This window comes from Phoenix dactylifera, chromosome 16, assembly GCF_009389715.1.
Source record: "Phoenix dactylifera cultivar Barhee BC4 chromosome 16, palm_55x_up_171113_PBpolish2nd_filt_p, whole genome shotgun sequence".
In the NCBI taxonomy this organism is placed as follows: Eukaryota; Viridiplantae; Streptophyta; class Magnoliopsida; order Arecales; family Arecaceae; genus Phoenix; species Phoenix dactylifera.
The window spans coordinates 8,305,860-8,324,888 of record NC_052407.1 but is presented as its reverse complement, the minus strand read 5'-3'; the positions used below and the strand labels follow the sequence as shown (position 1 = coordinate 8,324,888).

Below are 19,029 nucleotides of genomic sequence, written 5' to 3'. Positions count from 1 at the left end.
AAATACATTCTAGCTAACTTTTTTTGCGTGAGGCTGGGTTGTTACAATTTAAAAGATGCTTATTGGCCTAATCATAACAGAGGATGCAAGAACTTTTTATGCATTCCACTGTTTTTTTAAATAAAGAAAACAAATGAGGAAAGGAAAAATAAATTATAGCATTTGAGTTTTCTCTAACATCATCGGCTCAAATAATTTGACCCATCAAAAATCATTATTTATTGTTTATCACAAGAATAACTGCCATTATCTTGAGTATATTAGAAAATAGAACAGTAGTACCAATAGCAGTAAAAAATGGAAACCATACTGGTGTTTGTTCAAGTCATGGTTCATCTGGAAAATAATATCTTTTCCCGGCTAGCATAAAGATTTAAATCTAAAAAACAATATTATTTTATTTAGGTTAAAATTAAACGAAAGCCATGACCCCCATTACAAAATAGTTTTTGAAACAAGTAACGGTCGGATAGTAGTTATTATTTAGAGTCTCCTTATTAATACATAAAACGCAAAAGAAACTCCTATTTCTCAAACAAACATGGAACCTCCGATCTGTTGTAACAACCCCTTTAAACCTTAGTACATAACTTGTGTCCGTGAAGTTAATCTTTTCTATCTCTAGCGATCCCATCCATCTTTCCAACTCTCATAAGTGTCTGAACTATCCGTGAAGGAGAAGAAAGCAAAGCCACATAATGGATAAGAGTCCAAGTATAGCTTTACAGATGTCCGGTACATGCAAAAGATGTGTTTGATCTGAAAGAAAGTGCAGGCAGTCTAAGGTTTCTCTAGGTGAGGTTGCCAAAACTGTGTAACGAAAACATTGAGATCATAAACAATAGTAATGCACGTCAGAAAGGAAACACGAAATAATAGTAGTTTAATCTCAATAATAACACACTTTTACTTTCAATCATCACCTATCCTGATTCCATGATTAAAAAAAAATAAAACGAAAGGATTTTTTCAGATCCAAACCTATACATTTAACTTCAAACCATAATGACTGAGGCACCACAAATGATCACGGTTCTAGGAATACCTTGGGTGCAAAAAAACCATACTTGCAGCTGAAGAAACGCAGGGTGAAAACGACCATCACATACCTCAAGTATGAAGGAAAGAATCTCAATTGTCTATAGTTAATTGAAGAATACCCAAGCACCAGCTTTTAGAAAAGCAGCAGATGTTTGGAATATATTGTCTGGAAGACTCTTGCTTGCTTATCACATGTCAATTTCCTGATCAAGCTCAAGGGATGAAGAACGGGAACAAGATGACTTCCAGTTCCACAATGATGCTGATCTCTGTGCTCATTGTTGTGCTGGTAACACCAAGATCAGGTACGACAGCTACGACCCATCTGGATTGTCTCTTCTGATCCATCTGACATGACTCCATTTATGATCATAAACTCATCTTGGAAAAAATATGGTGCACTCAAGTTATATAGATAAATTTGTGGAGGTTTCACAGCAATCATGATAAAAATATCCTTTTATTTCAATAATTTAACATTCAGCCTTCATGATATACCAGGTGTCACATCTGAAAAAAATTTCACCTCCTCACTTTCCGTGGTTTTGTCTTATGAGGATTGGCTAAGTAGAAAATATCTGAGAAATCTAAAATGAAAAAATCCTACCTTATACTGATGAAAAAGAACTTTAATGACAACATGAGAGAAACTATGTTATATTTCCTTTAAATTTTTGGCATAAGAAACCTAAATTTGATTCTGACCAGAAGCAGGTAAGATAGTAGCTCACTAGGACATATCTGTTTTGAGCATATCTCATGTCTCATTTAGAACTGGTATATTCATTTATGTTTTAAATGCAAAAGTGTAAGACATTATACAATTCAGAGAGTCTTATTTATTTGTTTGTATTATATAACTTAAGGGATGTCATGAGAGTGTTTCTTTTTCCTGCTTGTAAAGAACAAGGCCTACTGAATCTCATAGTAGTAAGAATCATGTATATATGCAGGCCTTCAAGAAGAATTAAAAAATGAAAAAGAAAAAGAAAAAGAAAAAGAACCTTGCATGGAACTCCATGATCCATAATTTTGCCCTCTTTTGTCATACTACTACTTCTGGAACGAATGACAAAGAAGAAAATTGTAATACCAAAATTTAAGGGAGAATGTATCGAACCTTACTGAGTCTTAGTTATTTTTCTTTGTATTTTGAATAATTCTTTATTCTGTCAGAAAATATTCAGAAATTCATTTAGAGCAAAATTTGAACCAAGAAGGTTTTTCAATCTATCCTGTCAATTCAACAGCAGCACATCTGCAATTAGAACAACTCAAAAATATAATCATGATAATATTAGATGGGAATTCATTAATTCAATTCCACGGTGCATAAGTTCTGGAAAGTGTTCCACTGGATAGCACAAATTAATGCAATCTCCTTTTCAAGGTGCAAAGGCGATCAAATTAGCCATAATCAATTTAAATCCAATGAATTTTTCATATATGCATTGGGAGGGGACTGACAATAACCTGGATTAGTTTTCTAGCTGTACAATCAGTAGCACTGGAAGGCTTTTGAGTGATCTATAATGCAACAGCATCAGAAAATTAGCAGTCAAAAGCCCTTGTGCATTATTGGCCAGTGGTCTTCTCAAGAGTTCTATGGCTAAAAGCATATGTCATGAACATGAATTGCACTGTAAAGTTCAAAAGAATTTACTACTCAGATAATATGAAGAGCACAACAGAAACTAAACGTTGTGTAAGCATAGAACAATGAAGTTCCCAGAGAATGAAAGAATCTTACCGAGTAAACTTAATCTAGAAATTACATAGATCTGACAAACAGCACATACATTGATCATAAACATAACAGATATTAACATGTGGATACTTGTTCTTTCAATTATTTTTAGCTTCGTTCATTGCAATTTCTTTTACATTTATCCATACATATTTAGTGTTAAAGGCCACTATCCTTCCATAGGAAAAAGTGGCATGAATAATCACAAGGCTCAAGACAAGATGGACATGAATGGAATAACATATCCCTATCAAATGTTCCACTAATAATTTGGTCTATAAATTGTATGATAGATGGGGCATATCTGGAGCAGCAATGGTGTGTAGCTGATGAACAAACACCAGATGATGTTCTACAGATGGCTATGGATTGGGCATGTGGTATTGGGGGTGCAGACTGCAGGATGATCCAACGAAACAAGCCCTGCTACCTTCCCAACACTGTCAGGGACCATGCAGCCTATGCCTTCAACAGCTACTGGCAGAAATTCAAAAACTATGGAGGTTCTTGTTACTTCAATGCTGCTGCCATCGTCACCGACTTGAACCCAAGTATGAACTCATCATCTCCAAGCTGTTCTCATTTCATTATCAGTTCATTTCATAGAATTGCCTGAAAGTACGACAACAAGCCTTAAACAATATATAATAATTAATTATCTTGAGGAACCAAGTTGGATCCACGGTTTAGAAAAATGCTCTTTACTATATACTTTTACTTTTAATGTTTACACACTGTATTAGAATAATTTTTTCCACATAGATTTTGTATACTTCTATGCATAAAGAATTCTCTATGCGTACAATTTTTTTCTTTTTTTAGTGCAATGATATGTAGAGCCCATAGCTTGATTGTGGATGGATCACTCAGCAGTACTCTGTGGGTACCTCACAAGCCATCCACTGGCCTGCCACCCAGAACAATCTTCCCGTCTATGCATTTTGTCATCTTTTCTTTTGTTTTTTTTTTTTAAAAAAGTGGATGGTTAGTACAGGGTGTAAAATTGAATGATAAAAGAACGGCAAACATTTTGCATAAATATTAGAAAGAGAGCAAATACTAAATGCAATAAGTGTCATGGAGCTGGAAAACTTGTATTAAAATTTTGTCATATTGTAAGTGTTGCTGCTGGAAATCGGCCTGACTAAGAAGCCGAACTGGCTGAGCTATTGAAGTACTTGGACAATCAATTGCTCAAACTATAAAGGTCGGTTGGAGATCGTGATGTGTCTCTGAGGTGGTGGCAATATGATAGTTGTTGTGCTCGGGTGGCGATGGCTCCAATACTAATTGCTTCGAGATGGTGTTAGAAGGAGGATATCGTGCTCAAACCTTTACTTCGACGCCAGATCCGACCTGAAACAACAAAGATAAGAAAGTCCTCTTGCCAAATAGTATCCGATGGGGGAACCTCTGATGCTTAAATTAGATAGACTCCCAATGAACAACAAAAATGTTGTGAGAGTGGTAGAGTGGTAGTGTAAGAGCATAAAGAAGACCAAGAGTACTTACCAGAAGGGTCTCTCAGGAATAGTTTATATAGATGAGGATCAATGCCTATCACCAGAGAGTTTGGGCATGTGGATCGGCCATTTTTGGTAACTAAGTGAACATCCTAAAGATCATGCGCAGGCATTTTGCTTGCGTATCACGCTCGATGCATCTCGCTCATTCGTCTTGCAGTTATGGAAACCACTCGCAATCGTGGCCAAGGTGTCGCCAGCTAGGGGAAGAGTTTAAAATTTAAACAACTCTTCAGGCGTCTCTGAGGTCGGCCACGTGGTGGACTTTGACTGATTGGTCAAAGACTTTGTGGTGAGCTCTAATTGGTCAATCTACAGTATCGATTGTGGTCGGTTTTGAGGCATATCACTGGTCCCCCACTTTCAAGATCGAGCTAATTTATTGGGTCAAGCAATGGAAGCAGATTTGCTGGTGAAGTCGATTAGCCAAAGTGAGCTGTGAAGTCAAGCCCTAAAATCAAGCTATAAAGCCGAGCTGTCGCGGTCACCCTATCAGTTTTGCCGCAGAGGTCTTCTAGATACCACATTTTAGGAAGTACGTGTCAGTGCTGCACTTTCCAGAGCGGTATCATTCATGGTGGAAATATCGATGCAATGATTAGACGTTTAGGCTAATAGCGATCTGAGTGACTGTCCAGGGGCAAACATCCGAGCGATATGTGGCAATGATTAGCTAGGGTAGGTGAACTACTGTGCCTATTCGAGACATTTGAGGCTCTATATAAGATGGGAGAGCGGTGCATCTCCCCCATTTGGATCCAATATGCTCTAGTGCTTGGAGAGAGAGGTTGTGACCAAGCTTCTGTGATCGCTTCCTTCTCGTACTTTTGCTAGAGTTTCGCCACCTTATCAGAGTTTTTCTGCCTTTATAGATCCTCAGTAGGTTCTTTGCCTTCGAAGCTTTCCTTCCAAGATTTTCTTCAACTCTCCCTAGACCTTCTATTCTTTTTCCTCCTTGTTCCTTAATTTCTCCACGATGGATTTGTCTCTAGAGGAGTGGTCTGTGGACAATGAGAAAGCGAATTAGGGCACTTTTGACTGAGCTTTCATGGCTTCAAGCAAAACTCAGTCCGAGATCGTCTCAGGTCTAGACATTGAAAAACATCCTAGAAGAGTTCGACCTCGACTAGATCCAAGCTGAGTTTTTCATTCTTCGAGACTTTTTCTTGGAGTTGCTCGGTCCTTCTGATCGGGTGGTGTCATCTCAGGAGAATTAGCTTGTCCTTTATAGTAAGACTTTGAAGGCAGGGTTGAGGCTTCTAATTCCTCTGAACATTGTCGAGCTGCTCCTTCGATACCAACTCGTGCCTACCTAGATCATCCCTAATGCCTAGAGGATAATCATCGAGTTCTTCTACTTTCTAAGGCTCTATGGAATTGTTTGGTCCATGGGGTTGTTTCGGGCCTTCTTCCAAATGAAGATGCATTCTCAAATAAAGGATAGTGGAATCTTTCCTATAAGAAAGGCTACAACATCTTTCCTTTCGGTTCTTTCTTAATCCATGGATGGAAGAGTCATTTTTTCTTCATGACCTCGACAGGCTCATAGCACCTTCGAACATGGTGGAAGATACTGAGGAAAAAGGCGTCGAGCCTCTTTCCCATCTTGTCGGATAAAGATGAGGAGCTCCAGAAGCGATCAGTCGAGAGTCTCATCTCCTCATCGTGTCGTATTGCCATTAAGATATGGGTACAAGCTTCGATACCTTAAAATTCTTTTTGACCAGTAGAACTGGTCGTTCTCTTTCTACTCGTAGGGGATCTACTCTGCATGAGCGCTTGTGGGGCACCTGCTCCTACCAGTGTAAGTCAAAGAGCACCAATCATTCAGATTCACGAGGCCGAGCAAGGAAAGGCTCAGGCCAAGAAGCGGTCAGCGACCGAGAAGGCAAGGGAGAGGGCTGAGGCCCATGCTCATCTCTCTGAGATAAGGGTCGATGCCATCAAAGCCCAGCTCCAACTATTGGAAGCCAGGCTCAAGGGGATCTTGTAGGAGATCGATGAGGAGATTCCCCAGATTAAGAAGGGGGATGAGGAAGAGATTGCTCTCTCAAAGGCTTGATGGCAGAAGCAGAGGTTAGAGCTTCTTGAGCCGAAGAGAGGTTCGTCTGGGTGAAAAATAAGGCCGCCTAGGTTGAGGAGAAGGCTACTCAAACTGAGGAGAAATCTGCCTAAGCTGAAGAGAGGGCTGCTTGAGCTAAGGAGGAGGTCTAGCCACCATAGACTACAAGAACTCACATGAGTTCCACGATGAGATGCTAGAAGCCACCAGAGTCTCCTCCAAGAAGGGCATCACCATCTGCAAGGGAAGGGTTATCAAGCTGCTTCCCAAGGCCGCCCAGGCTTCCTTGAGAGGAGACAATGGAGAACAAGAAGAGGAGGAAGGAGAAGAAGAAGAGGAAGGAGAGTAGTAGGACAACCTCCTAGCTTGGGTATTCATGAGCTATGGTTTTGTATTTTCTTTCCTTTCTTTTGCTCTTTTGTAGCCTTTTTCTATGAAATAAAATGAACTGTATTTTTATCTTCTCCTTATCAGTCCAATTTTTGTTAAGTATTCTGCTCGGAGTAACTTGATCCATAGCATTAGCTCAAACTTTTGCTAAGTATTTTAGGTCATCCAAAGCAGGCTGACACTATGGCCGACGTAAGCTTCACTATTGATCAGCATACAAGCCGATGTAGGTTTGCTCGGAAAGGCTGGCATGTCGTCTATCATTAGCCCATGGAAGCAGGTCGATGGACGATCCGAGGTAGGATTGCAGGTGGCTAGCACGTGGATCTTATCCTGCCAGAGATTGTCCATCTACGATGGCATTTTAAGGTCACCCATTTGCCTTGTGAAGGTGTGGATGACGTCATGCTTGCTCTCTTTTATGAGTTTGAGAATTTTCCTTGGACTCACTACCCAGCACAAATCCTTCATCAAACTTTGTACCGCCTTTATGAAAGTAATAACTCCAATGAAGCAGTGTTTCGAAGGACGAGCCCTAGAAAATATTTTTCAAAAGGAATGCGGACTCTTAGGAGCTCAGTAAGCTCGACACATGGCTAGTAATTAGGAGGGATGGCTTGATCCTGACCGTTTGGAAACTCTATTAAAGAAGAGGGGGGTTGCCCTTGATGGATGGAACAACTGCCATCTTCTTCCTCCCCTTTATCTTCTTTTTTCCTTGCCCTACACCATGGATCATTCGCTGGCAAAATGGTAGGCGGACTATCTTGTAGCACTTTAGCTGGCTCTCCAATAGGCCATGGAGAGAGTTGCAGAGTTTGAAGGTGAGCTATGGCTTCTATGCGACAGGATGGCCACAGAGAAGGCATTGATCGCGCACTTTCTTACAAAGTTAGTTGCATCCTTTTGGATGCTCAGTCAGTAGTTGCCTTATTGTAGAACCTTATAAGCTAAGGCCCTGCCCCCAGGTCATTCTCGCAGATTCCTTAATGGACTTCCCAAAGTACATATTCAGTCTTGAAAGGTCAGAGATATCGAAGGAGAGGTAGGTTGAATAACCCCTTGTAGAGCTTCCCCTCTAGCAGAATATATTGTGTGGGTTGATTTTGAAGTCTCCGAGCTTTCCTTCTATGCTCAAGAAGTTTCCTATCTTGAAGGCAGTCGACGAGAGCATTGATCTAGCTTGGTTTGAAGTTGGCTTGTAGAACTAGGACTGGCTCCTCGTCAATGCTCAACTTGTCGAGCACTTCAAGATAGGAAATTTTCTACAAATCAGCATTTCCAAGGTGGTGAGCTTCGAAAGTAGGTTAGCTCTGGCATTTTTCATCATAGGGATCTATAGGACCTCAAACTCCTCAAAGGCCGAGAAGATGTCCTTGACCTTTTGAAGGTAATTCACCACCATAGGAAACCTTGTTTTGAAGTATCCTTCGACTTGTCTGATGTCTAATTGGAAGTTGCTGAGAGCTTTCAGGTGTCGAACACCAAGTTCTTGGGCAAGCTTGAGGCGATGATGGGGGGCCTTGTACTATGTTTTATTATTGGATGCCTTGAAGCCAAAATGCAAGGCACGCTCCATCATGACACCATCTAGGCTGGTGAGGATTAGCCCGACTATGCTTCTATGCAAGTTGGAGGATCCATCAACATGGAATATCCAGGAATCTTTTAGTTCATGTTCCTCTGGCTTTGTGCTAACCTTCCCATCTTCGAGAATAGTGCACTCCACAAGGAAGTCTGCCAGTGCTTGCGCTTTGATAGCTAGTTGGGTTGATAGTGATTGTCAAACTTTTCGAGCTCAACTATTCATTTAGTTAGCCTTCCAGATGTATCTAGCTTTTGTAGGACTTGCCTCAGTAGTTGGCAGGTCAATGAGGTGATGGAATGAACCTAAAAGTTGGGACGAGGTCTCTTAGCCAAGGTGATGAGAGTGTAGGCTACTTTTAAAAGCTTAACTACCTTAACTGGGTATCTTGGAGGACTCGGTTTGTGTAGTATATCGGCCTCAATATTCATCATCTTCTCAGATGAGAACCGAGCTTAGCATCAAGGGGGACATGTCTAGATAAAGGAGAAGCATTTCCCCCCAACTTAGTTTGGTAAGTAGTGGCAGCAAGCTGAGGTAGTCTCTAAGTTGGTTGAAGGTAGGTTGACAATCTTTGGACCACTAAAAGTTTTTGATCTACCTCAGTGATTTGAAGAAGGGCAGACAACTCTCTGTCAATCTTCCACAAATCTACAAAGAACCATGAGGCATCCCACTAAGTGTTGTACCTCCTTCATCCTCGATAGGCATTATTTCAAGCACAGCATAAATCTTCTCTAGGTTGGCCTCAATCCCACATCGTGTCATCATAAATCCAAGGAATTTCTCCAAGATAACCTTGAATGAATACTTGCTCGGATAGAGATTCATGCAATAGTTCATCAGGGTCCAGAAGGTCTCCTCGAGGTGGGTCATGTGATGCTTTGCCTACTTGCTTTTGACCAGCATTCGTCAACGTGCACCTCTATATTGTGGCTGATCTAGTCCTTAAAGATCTTGTTGACAATACACTGATAGGTGGGCTCTATAGCAGTAGGATCTTTTATCAATGATGAAGGAGGTCCTCTCCTTATCCTCGGGTACCATCCAGATCTGGTTGTAACCTAAGAACATTGCCATGAAGCTCAACATCTGAATGCCTTGATGTGGCATCTATACCTTATTGAGGTCAGTGAAGTCAATGCATACTTGCCACTTTTCGTTAGCCTTCTTAACTAGGATGATGTTGGCCATCCAGTCGGGGTAGTCAACTTCGTAGATAAAGCCCATCTTGAGAAGCTTGTCCACCTCCTTATCGATGGCACACTATCTTTCTAGGGCGAAGCTCCTCTTCTTTTGCTGAATAGGTTGGTGTGTTGGATCCATGCTCCACCTGTGAACAAAAATGTCCACTATTATGTCAAAAGCTAACCAGGTGAAGATGTTGGCATTAGCTCGAAGGAAGTCCATGAGTCAAGCTTTGGCTTCTTTATTGAGATGGGCCCATTTTATACTATCTTGCTTGGGTCTACTTCATCGAGGGGGACTAGAAGGAGTTCCTCAGCCAGTTCTCTATGTTGTTATCTTTGCTCATCTCAGACATTAAAGCTTTTGATGGGCAGCATCTCCATAGCTCCCTTTCCTTGAAGTGTGCAGACTTAACATTGTCGAGCTGGTGTTTGGTTGCCTTAGACTTCTTCCATGCCATTTTTGGTTGGGAACTTCATTAGCAAGTGGTAAGTGGAGACTAGGGTAAATAGGGTATTTAGGCTGAGCCATGCTAAGATAGCATTGTAAGCTGAGGGGACTTTAACGATCAGAAAATCGAGCATCATAGTGGTTTTCCTCAGCGCTTGTCCTGTAGTAACTAGAAGGGAGATGATGCCTTCCATAGGGATCGACTCTTTCGAGAATCCGATCAGAGGGGAGTTGATCCTCCTTAGCCGATCAACCGTTAAATTTATTTTATAAAAAGTCTAATAAAATAAGACATCTGTCGAGCTTCTGTTATCTACTAAAATTTATTTTATATTGAAATTAGCAATAGTTAGAAAAACTACAACAATATCAGTATGAGGAGCATCCATGCCTTCTGCATCACTATTCAAGAAGAAGATGACCTCGTCCGTCCTCTGCTCTTCAGCATCAGTCTTCCTATCTGGGCTGCCTGAGCATAGGTCTTTCGTGTAGATGGACTTGTTTCACTAGTTGCCAGTCCTTCCGACATCATGTTGATAGCCCCTATGGCCAGCCTGTTATCGATCTGCAGCTCGAGAGCAGGCTACTTCCAACTAGTGTTGGATCAATCTCATGGGTTGTTGGCGTATGCACCGAGGTAGCCCCACCTGATGAAGGCCTTAATCTCATTCTTGAGTTGTACGCAATCTTCGGTGCCATTCCAGTAATCTCGATGGAACTTGCAAAATTTGTTCATGTCTTTATGGACAGTTGGCTTCATTTTGTGAGGCCATTTCACATAGCCCCAGTTCTAGATCTTCATGAAGATTTTTCCTTAGGAGGCTTTGAGAGGCATGTACCTCTCCGAGGTAGACTCCTCGATTAGTGAGAACTGTCCTCATTTTTTCTCAAGTTTTTGCTGGGCTCTTCTAAGTCCTCCCTAGCCCGCTTATTTTTCTTTTTCTTATGGTGTCTGCCCCTAGTTGAACCTCACCGAGTTGCTATGGTCTCCTTTGCATTGGTGTACTTTTTAGCCTAGGTTAGAAGCCCAGCATAATCTCTTGAGAACTTCTGCTCCATAGAGAAGAGAAGAGGATCCGAAATATCTTTAGTCCACTCCTTATGAGGGACATGGTGACTGAATGGTTCAGATCGTGGATCTCCAAAGTGACCACACTGAGCGGTTGACATAGTCTCGGAGGGACTCATCCTCTCACTGCTTGATGGTGAAGAAGGTGTCAAACCCATTCCTCTACTTCCAGCTACTCATAAAATAGGCCATGAACATCCGGCCGAACTGCTTGAATGAATGAACAGAGTTCAGCTGAAGCACAGTGTACCATAATTGGGTTGCCTTCCGAAGTGTGGCTAGGAAGGCTCGGTATGGTACCGAGTCAGTGGCCTCCTAGAGCATCATGACAGCTTTAAAGCTATCCAAGTAGTCTAAGGAGTTGGTAGTCCTATCATACATCTCGAGCTATGAAATCTTGAACCGGGGAGTGAGAGGCTTTTCCATGATTCTTGCCGAGAATGGGGGCTCAGTAGTAAACTCGACATTGTTTCCGAGCTTGGTGTGGTGTTGCCTTAAGCCTTTGAGGCGGCGATCCATTTCCTCAAGCTTGTAATCACGGTCAGCCTCCCTCTTGGAGGCCCTCTCCGATTGGTGGGGGAAGAAGTGGCCAGGTGTCGATCTTTCCTGAGATTGTGAGCTCAATGATGATGCCTCCTATGTCATCCAAGGCTACGCAGATGAGAATGGTGGCTATGCGGGGCCCACCCTAAGCTTTGAGGGTGAGAGCGATGGCTTTGCTAAGCCCATCCAGGACTCCGAGGAGGGGAGTGGTGGCTCGGCTATGCGATGACTCCATGGTCATTCAGCTCGTAAGCTTACTGCTATTGTTGCTACTGGTTGTTGGCGATTATCTGCTACAGGTTTTAGATGATTGTAGTTAGCATCTGAACTTGCTACACGAGCAGTTGAAATGGTTTGATAGTAACCACTGGTGCTGCTTGTAGCTCTAATAGACGCAAAGGCCTCTAAGGGTTCTGTAGAGAATAGTCGAAATCTACATGTGCATCTTGTTGGGCAGTCGAGGGTGTTGTCTATGCTCTACAAGACTTCATGGTTTTAAGCTATTTGCCATCTCGTTGAACCTCCAATAGTAGGATCAAGACCCTTCCTCTATCTATTGTCGCTGGGAATCAACCCAACCAAAATGACAACTGGTTGAGCTACTGGAGTGCTCGGATGATCAGCTTCTCAGACTGTAAAGGTCGTCTGAAGTCCGCGATGTTTCTTTGAACTAGTGATGCAGTGGCACTATGCTTGGGTGGCGATAACTCCAATACTGATCACGCACAAGGTGGTGCTGGGAGGAGGAGACCATGTTTGAGCCTTTGCTTTGACGCTGGATTCGACCAAAAGAAACAAAGACAAGAAAGTTCTCTTGTTAGAAAGTATCTGATGGGGGACCTTTTGATGTCTAAATTAAATAGACTCTCAAGAAGCTGCAAAGATGTTGTGAGAGCGGCAGAGTGGCAGCACAAGGGTATAAAAACCCTCAAAAGGACTTACCTGAAGGGTGCCCTGAGAATATTTTATATAGGTAAAGGTTGGTGCCCATCGCCGAAAAGTTTGGGCATATGGATCAGCTATTTTTGATGACCAATCGCATGTCCCAAAGATCATGCATAGGCATTTCACCCACGTATTATGCCCTACGCATCTCGCTTGTTTGCCACATGGTTATGAAAACCATTCACGATCATTATTGAGGTGTCATTAGCTGGTGGGAGAGTAAACTTTAAAGGACTCTCCATACACCTCTAGGGTCAGCCATATGATGGGTTTGAATGGTTCGTTAGAGGCTTCATGTCAAGCCTTAATTGGTCTATCTTCCACATCAGTTGTGGTCAGTTCTGTGGCATATAAATAAAAAAAATTCTTAATTAGAATGTTCTTGCTAAAAGATAATATGTTTTTTCACCCACATGCGAGCGCATACATGCACATGGAGAGAGAGAGGGCGGGAGAGAGTGAGAGAGTGAGAGAGAAAGGAAAGCCTGTCTTTTAGTTGTTAGAAAGATAACCATTACACATCAATGTCAAGTGACCATAATGACATTCTTTAATTTATTGAATTGATAATGTCAATATAATTCTAAACTACAATAATGACTTTATTTTTGTTTCCACCATGATTATTAAATTATTAGAGTTTACTTCGTAAGAACAAAATAAAATGGAAATCATGTTACAGAAGTATAGTTTTTTGTCAACTAAAGAGCAATTGGTGCGGCAAAAAGATAGTTGCAATAACTCAGGACCTCATCCAAAATGGTTAGCTGGAAGATGTTATTTAGATTTCTTAATTATGTATAACCATCTAAGATCTTTCTAGTATAGAGTCAATATAGGACTAAACACATACCTATATCAGTCCTCACAACAATCAACAAGCCTAAAGCATTGGCAAGCACCTAGGTAGCATACTAGATGGGACTCAATGTTATTATTCTTGTCTCGCTACTACTGTCTGAGAGCAGTCAAACAAGGCCACAAAAATTAACACATACTCTCATCTAGGTTATATATGTTCATATATGTACTTGTTTGTTGATAAATTTGGTGATTTTTGATGTTTATATTTGCTTGCAGGTCATGGTTCATGTCACTTTGAGTCACTTCCCTGATGCTAAGAAGTCATACCATGATAAAGCTTTTCATTTGTTCCCTTCATGATGCTTAAGCTGATCATCTTTTTGGGCAAAACTCTCCCTTAGTCTGAAAAAACAAGGCTAGGCAACAGAATATGAAATTTACTTATGTAAATTCTTTATGTTTGTCATCATATCATTATAGATGTTTAGATATCAACTTAAGGTGTTTTCTATGATCTAAGAAACAAGGGTAATTGATAAATGCCATTTTGTTGTGGTTTACTATGTACTATTGATCAAAATTTAATTTTCACGTGAATAATCACATTATTGTAATTTTTGCATCATCTTTTCTAATTTATTTACTGCAAACCTTTTCCAATTATGGAAACAATAATTCAACCATTTTTCATACAAATGAGACAAAACATATTTTGTAAATGAGAAACTTGTGGGTGAATTTCAATATAAATTCTCTAATTAACATGTCTTGCCAGAATGTTGATGATCACTTCAAATGATATGTACTCTTAGTTTATCTTACTAATAACTTTCTTAGAAATAGTTTTAACTTAGATCTCTACTATCATAGCCCAGGCTATACTTTTATCCCTATCCAGATCCATCTTCTTCGAAGGATAGTGTGATGGTGGTGAAAATTCTTAAAGATCAAGGAACTTGGATCCATGCTACTTTCGTATCCTTCTTTTGATCACCATCTTTTTGGCACTCTATACCGGTGGCCGTACCCAATCTACCCCTTGCCATCTAATTTGTCACCCTTTCTGGAATGCCTAATGGGACATTGTGTAATTGTCATCATACCATCGTGAAAGGAAATCAAGGAAACAACTACAAAAAAGTGGCTGTTATGCTAGAGCCACTATTGGAGCAATATGTAGCATCTTTAGCTTTGATGCAGGAATAGGTTGAAAAACTTATTTTATGGTTTAAAGCTGATACACAATCTATAGTATGTTCCCACGAATTCTATGGTGGACACTGCTGAGCTAATCCTTGTGATGGATGGATCAGCTTATGAACTAGTGTATGGAAGTATAATAATCATTGAAGAAATTGAATGGAAGACTTCAACTCATCAAGAGGTAATGGCTAAAGACTATTCAACAAAGTCCTCAAAATCCACCGACCGATGTAGCATAGAAACTACACCAGCAAGGTTTTGATAGACTAAATTATTGATGGATACTTTGATCAAATCCAGGTCGACATTGAGGATTGTCGATCATGATGAACTGTAGAGAATCACTAGTGAAGTCGGTAAATCCATGATGATAGTAATTCCTATTCAATTGCCTAGGAGTGAAAGAAAAAATTATAACATCTTTGCAGCGTTGGCCATAAACATCACGAGGGCTTGGGGCAACCTATTCAACAAGGGGTGCTTCCGAAGTTTTTCTATGTGACGTGCATCCAATTTTTTATGATGGGTCGATTTGTCTTGGTACTCAGTGGCATATATAATTGAAAACCTTCATGCGGATTATGGGTAGTATGGATTTCGATGCTATCCAAAAAATCTGCTGGAAGATTGGAGAAGTGACAAATTCAATCTAAAAATGGAATGAATAAATAATGTTATATAGTATCTAGAAAGAAGGAATGCCACAACAGTTTCAAATAAGAGGCCACTAGAAATAATAGTGCTACTATGATGGATTCTATTCAACGGATCTTGTAGTCTCTTCTACCCTTCTTAGCTGAGTAAGAAAAAAGACAACGGGTCCTCCTCCTTCCCCTTCAGAGGAAAGTCCCTCGTCTTCTTCAGTAGTGGCAGGTCCTCTAGGGACAATCCAGCTGAGATCGATTTGAGGGTGTAGCTCATCGACCATCACTCAACATGCTTTGAACCCCTTCTTGAAGGAGTACATAGCGGCCTCCAGTATTGCATCGCAAAAGTCTTTCGAGCCCTTGAAGTTTGTAACTGACAGTCGAGCCTTTATCTTGGCCTCGACAACCCGCTCCTCAGCTCGAACAACCCTCTCTTCGACCCTAGCAACCCATTCCTTGGCTCGGACTGTTTGGCCCTAGGCTCGAGCTAATTTCTCCTCAATTGCGAAAACTTTTCCTTCCACCTCCTGAGCTGCCTATTTGTGCGAGTGATCTCCTCCTCAAGCTGAACCATCGTCTTCTTCATCTCCAACCTTGCCTCCTTGAGCCTTCTCTGTGCCTCGGTAAGCACAGACTTGAAGCCATGCTTCTTCTCTCAAGCAAGGTGGGCTTGCTCCTTAGCATGCTCCCTAGCATCCTAAGCTATTGCTAGTTGCAATTCAGCTAAGGCCCTCTTTCACTCAACCTTGCAGGTCTTGTGCTCAGTTGCCACTACCTTTTACTGGCAGGCCGAGAGGATGGCTCCAATGGCACAGTTGGCACAGGCATACTGCAATCAAAAAGATGAAGTCAACAAAAGGAACTAGACGTTAAATGACAACTCCGGATTCTTAGTACTCACCTTGATCGTCCTGATATATGCGGCGTTGATGAGCCCCCCTGCCATCATCATCTGAAGATGCTTCTCATCTTCCGAAAGCATCATCCCTCTGACCAACTTGCTAGAAGGCTCAGGGGAATCGAGGATCAAGTCGATGGTCTTGATCAACCATGCCACTCATTAAATCTCTAGCTCCACCCTTCGAGATGATGATGGCAGTAGCTTGGAGGTTGACGCTCCTAGGGCCTCGATGGTAGGAGCTGGAGAATGTGCCTGTATAGGTTGCAACTTAAGTATGGAGGTAGCTTCATCAATAGCCGCTGGTGTCCAAGCAAGCTCGGCGGCGATTGTAGGATCTAGGGTCGGATCAATAGAAGCCTCAGGCATAGTAGTTGGCACTTTCTCAGTGCCCCCCTTAGGAAGCATACTCAGAGGAGCCTCCGAAGCAAGTGGATGTGTAGGGATAGAGGTGATCACCTCCACCTCAAGTGATCCCACCTCATCATATTGACTCTTGACTTGAGTAGCACTTGTCGAGTTGGGGCCATGAAAAGTTTCACATCAAGAATAAGGAGAGAAGCAGGTGCCTTCATCTTTCTCTTTCTCAAAGGGTCAATCTTGCTCCTTTCAAGCTTTCTTTTGTAGGGAGTATTGTTGGTGGCCTCAGATATGAGCTTGCTAATGTGGAACTTCATCCTTGTGAACAAGCAACAAATAGGAAAAAAAGTCGAGCTTTGATATTAGAAGAATTCAAAACCAGACCAAGTGATTATCCTCAATAGAGGATGAACTAAGGCCAACATTCCCCAAGGCGGCCTAACAGCTTGGTCAAGGATGGTGCCTGCATATTGTGAAGGGTATTGATCGTCGCCTATATAGGATAGGATCAGGAATAGATTCATCGCTCTCTTCCTCGGTGCAGACCATCGCAATGGGAAGGCCCAACCTCTCTTCGAGGATATAAAAAAAAATTAACTCTTCCAACCATGAATGGAGCAAAGACCAGATGGAAGAAGATGGCAACCTTTTCTGCTAGAAAGGTACCAAAAACTTTTATTTTGGGGATGCTTCTTCAACCAGAAGAAAGCTCGAAATAGCCCTAAAGAAGAAGAAAGAACATGAAGAATAAAAAAGAAAAGAAGCCAACGATCATCCTCTAGGAATTTGGGATGAGCTGGGCCCAAACGAGCTGATACCTATACAAAAGCTTGGCAAAAATGATCAAAATGGGAAGCTACAAACTCGCCTTTAGAGTTACCTCGTAAAGAGCAAATTAATTCTTCTCGAATGACATCATCCAACTAGAAGGGTGAGGCAAATCCAAAATAAAGCCTCGAGGAATATGGTACTTGGAATGAATCCTCTCCAGGTCGGCCTCCCCTAGTATGCTCTTCTCAGTAGCAAGACAAAATTGGCTATCTAAGAGGGTTCTTTCAAGCCCATGGAGGCTTGATCAGATGAATGTTGAGCAAGAAAGAGGAAGAAAAGATGAAAAAAGAGCAGAACGAGGAGAGGGAACGAGGATAAGGAACCCATGAAGCCTACCGAAAGTTTAAGACAAAGGAATTCCGATAGAAATATAGAAGAATAAACACCGATGGCAACGACGAAGAAGAACCTTGGTCGAAAATGGAGAAAAGAAAAGATTACAGAGACGGAGAGTTGGATCACCCTCGATCACTCTTAGGATGACTAGTTGCAGAAATTTTTAAGTAAAGATGAAGCACGAGCCGTAGGCATTACATAGAGCCTCGAGTGGTTCAAATCTACATGGCCATTCGAGCAATCGGTTCGATCTCCACCATGCGTCGACCAGGCATTCAATTTCGAACTGAGGATCGTTATCAACAAAGTATCCAATCATCGCTCCAAAAATCCAACCACTAATGATACAATTTTAGGAAGGGTAGATGCTGGCACACAATCATAAATGCAACAGTTTCTAGAAGATTTTCAAAGCTGACAAGATGCCCCAGCTGATCGGCTTTGCAGCTCGTCTTGGTTGGTCGATTTCGCCAAAAAAAGCTACTTCTTTTACCCAAGCTGATCAAGTCACCTCGGTTTCAAAAGCGAGGGGCAAGTGATACACCTTGGAACCGACCTCAGTTGACAACGCAAACTGACCAATGAAAGCTCGCCACTTACCTGCAAGCTGATCACTCAAAACTTGCCACATGATCGATGTAGAAGGCATGCGAAGAGTTCTCTGCATTTCAAACTCTTCCTCCAGCTGGTAGCAACTCAATCGTGATCGATAATTGTTTCCTAACAAATGCGATACTTGAGAAAATCCCCACAACCGAGGAGTGCATGCGTGTTTCATGGATAGGATATATGGGTTGTTACCATATCAACCAACGTATAGCCTCGAACTATTTAGCGACGGGCTCCAGCCCTCGTCTATATATTCCGTTTATCAAAGGCCCTTCAGGTAAGTCCTTTTTCGACTCTCTTACGCTGTCTCTCTGCCCCTCTCAAACCTTTTTTTGTTCTTTGAGAGTTGTGTTTGACTTAAACATTAGAAGGTTCTTCATTGGACATACTCTAGTGGACGAACTTCTTTGTTTATGCCATTTCAGGTCGAAGAGCATTGGACCGCCGGTCGAAACCGTCCCTCCGCCATCCAATGCCAACTTGGAGGCGTACAACATCAGGATCATCATCGATTAAGGGCAGTGGCCATCCGATCATTGCTGCGAAGGTGCTCAGCGACCCATTAACTCGGCACCTCGGCCAAGGCAATAGTAATTAATAATATCAAATTGGATACCTGTTATAATATGTTTTAAGATGATTTAAACAAATCACTTATTTTTAAATAATTTCTTTTTTTTAATTGCCGCCGCCCCCGACGCCCCTCCAGCAAACCAAAATAACCGGGTGTTTATTTTCAAAGTTTAGAACGCGCGCTAGAATGCCAAACCACGATTCATTTCTCCACCTGGCTCCATC

The 19,029-nt window shown here is 41.7% G+C and overlaps 1 protein-coding gene across 1 annotated transcript; it reads left to right on the top strand.

Annotated features, from left to right (window-relative positions):
• Positions 1 to 1,214: 1,214 nt before the first annotated feature.
• On the top strand, positions 1,215 to 13,969 carry LOC103700868 (PLASMODESMATA CALLOSE-BINDING PROTEIN 5). The gene is made up of 3 exons (XM_008782764.3): positions 1,215 to 1,346; positions 3,082 to 3,339; positions 13,624 to 13,969. Exons 1-3 carry the CDS (start codon positions 1,262 to 1,264, stop codon positions 13,656 to 13,658), a joined length of 378 nt encoding a protein of 125 aa, XP_008780986.2. The 5' UTR covers positions 1,215 to 1,261; the 3' UTR covers positions 13,659 to 13,969.
• The last annotated feature ends 5,060 nt before the right edge of the window (positions 13,970 to 19,029 follow it).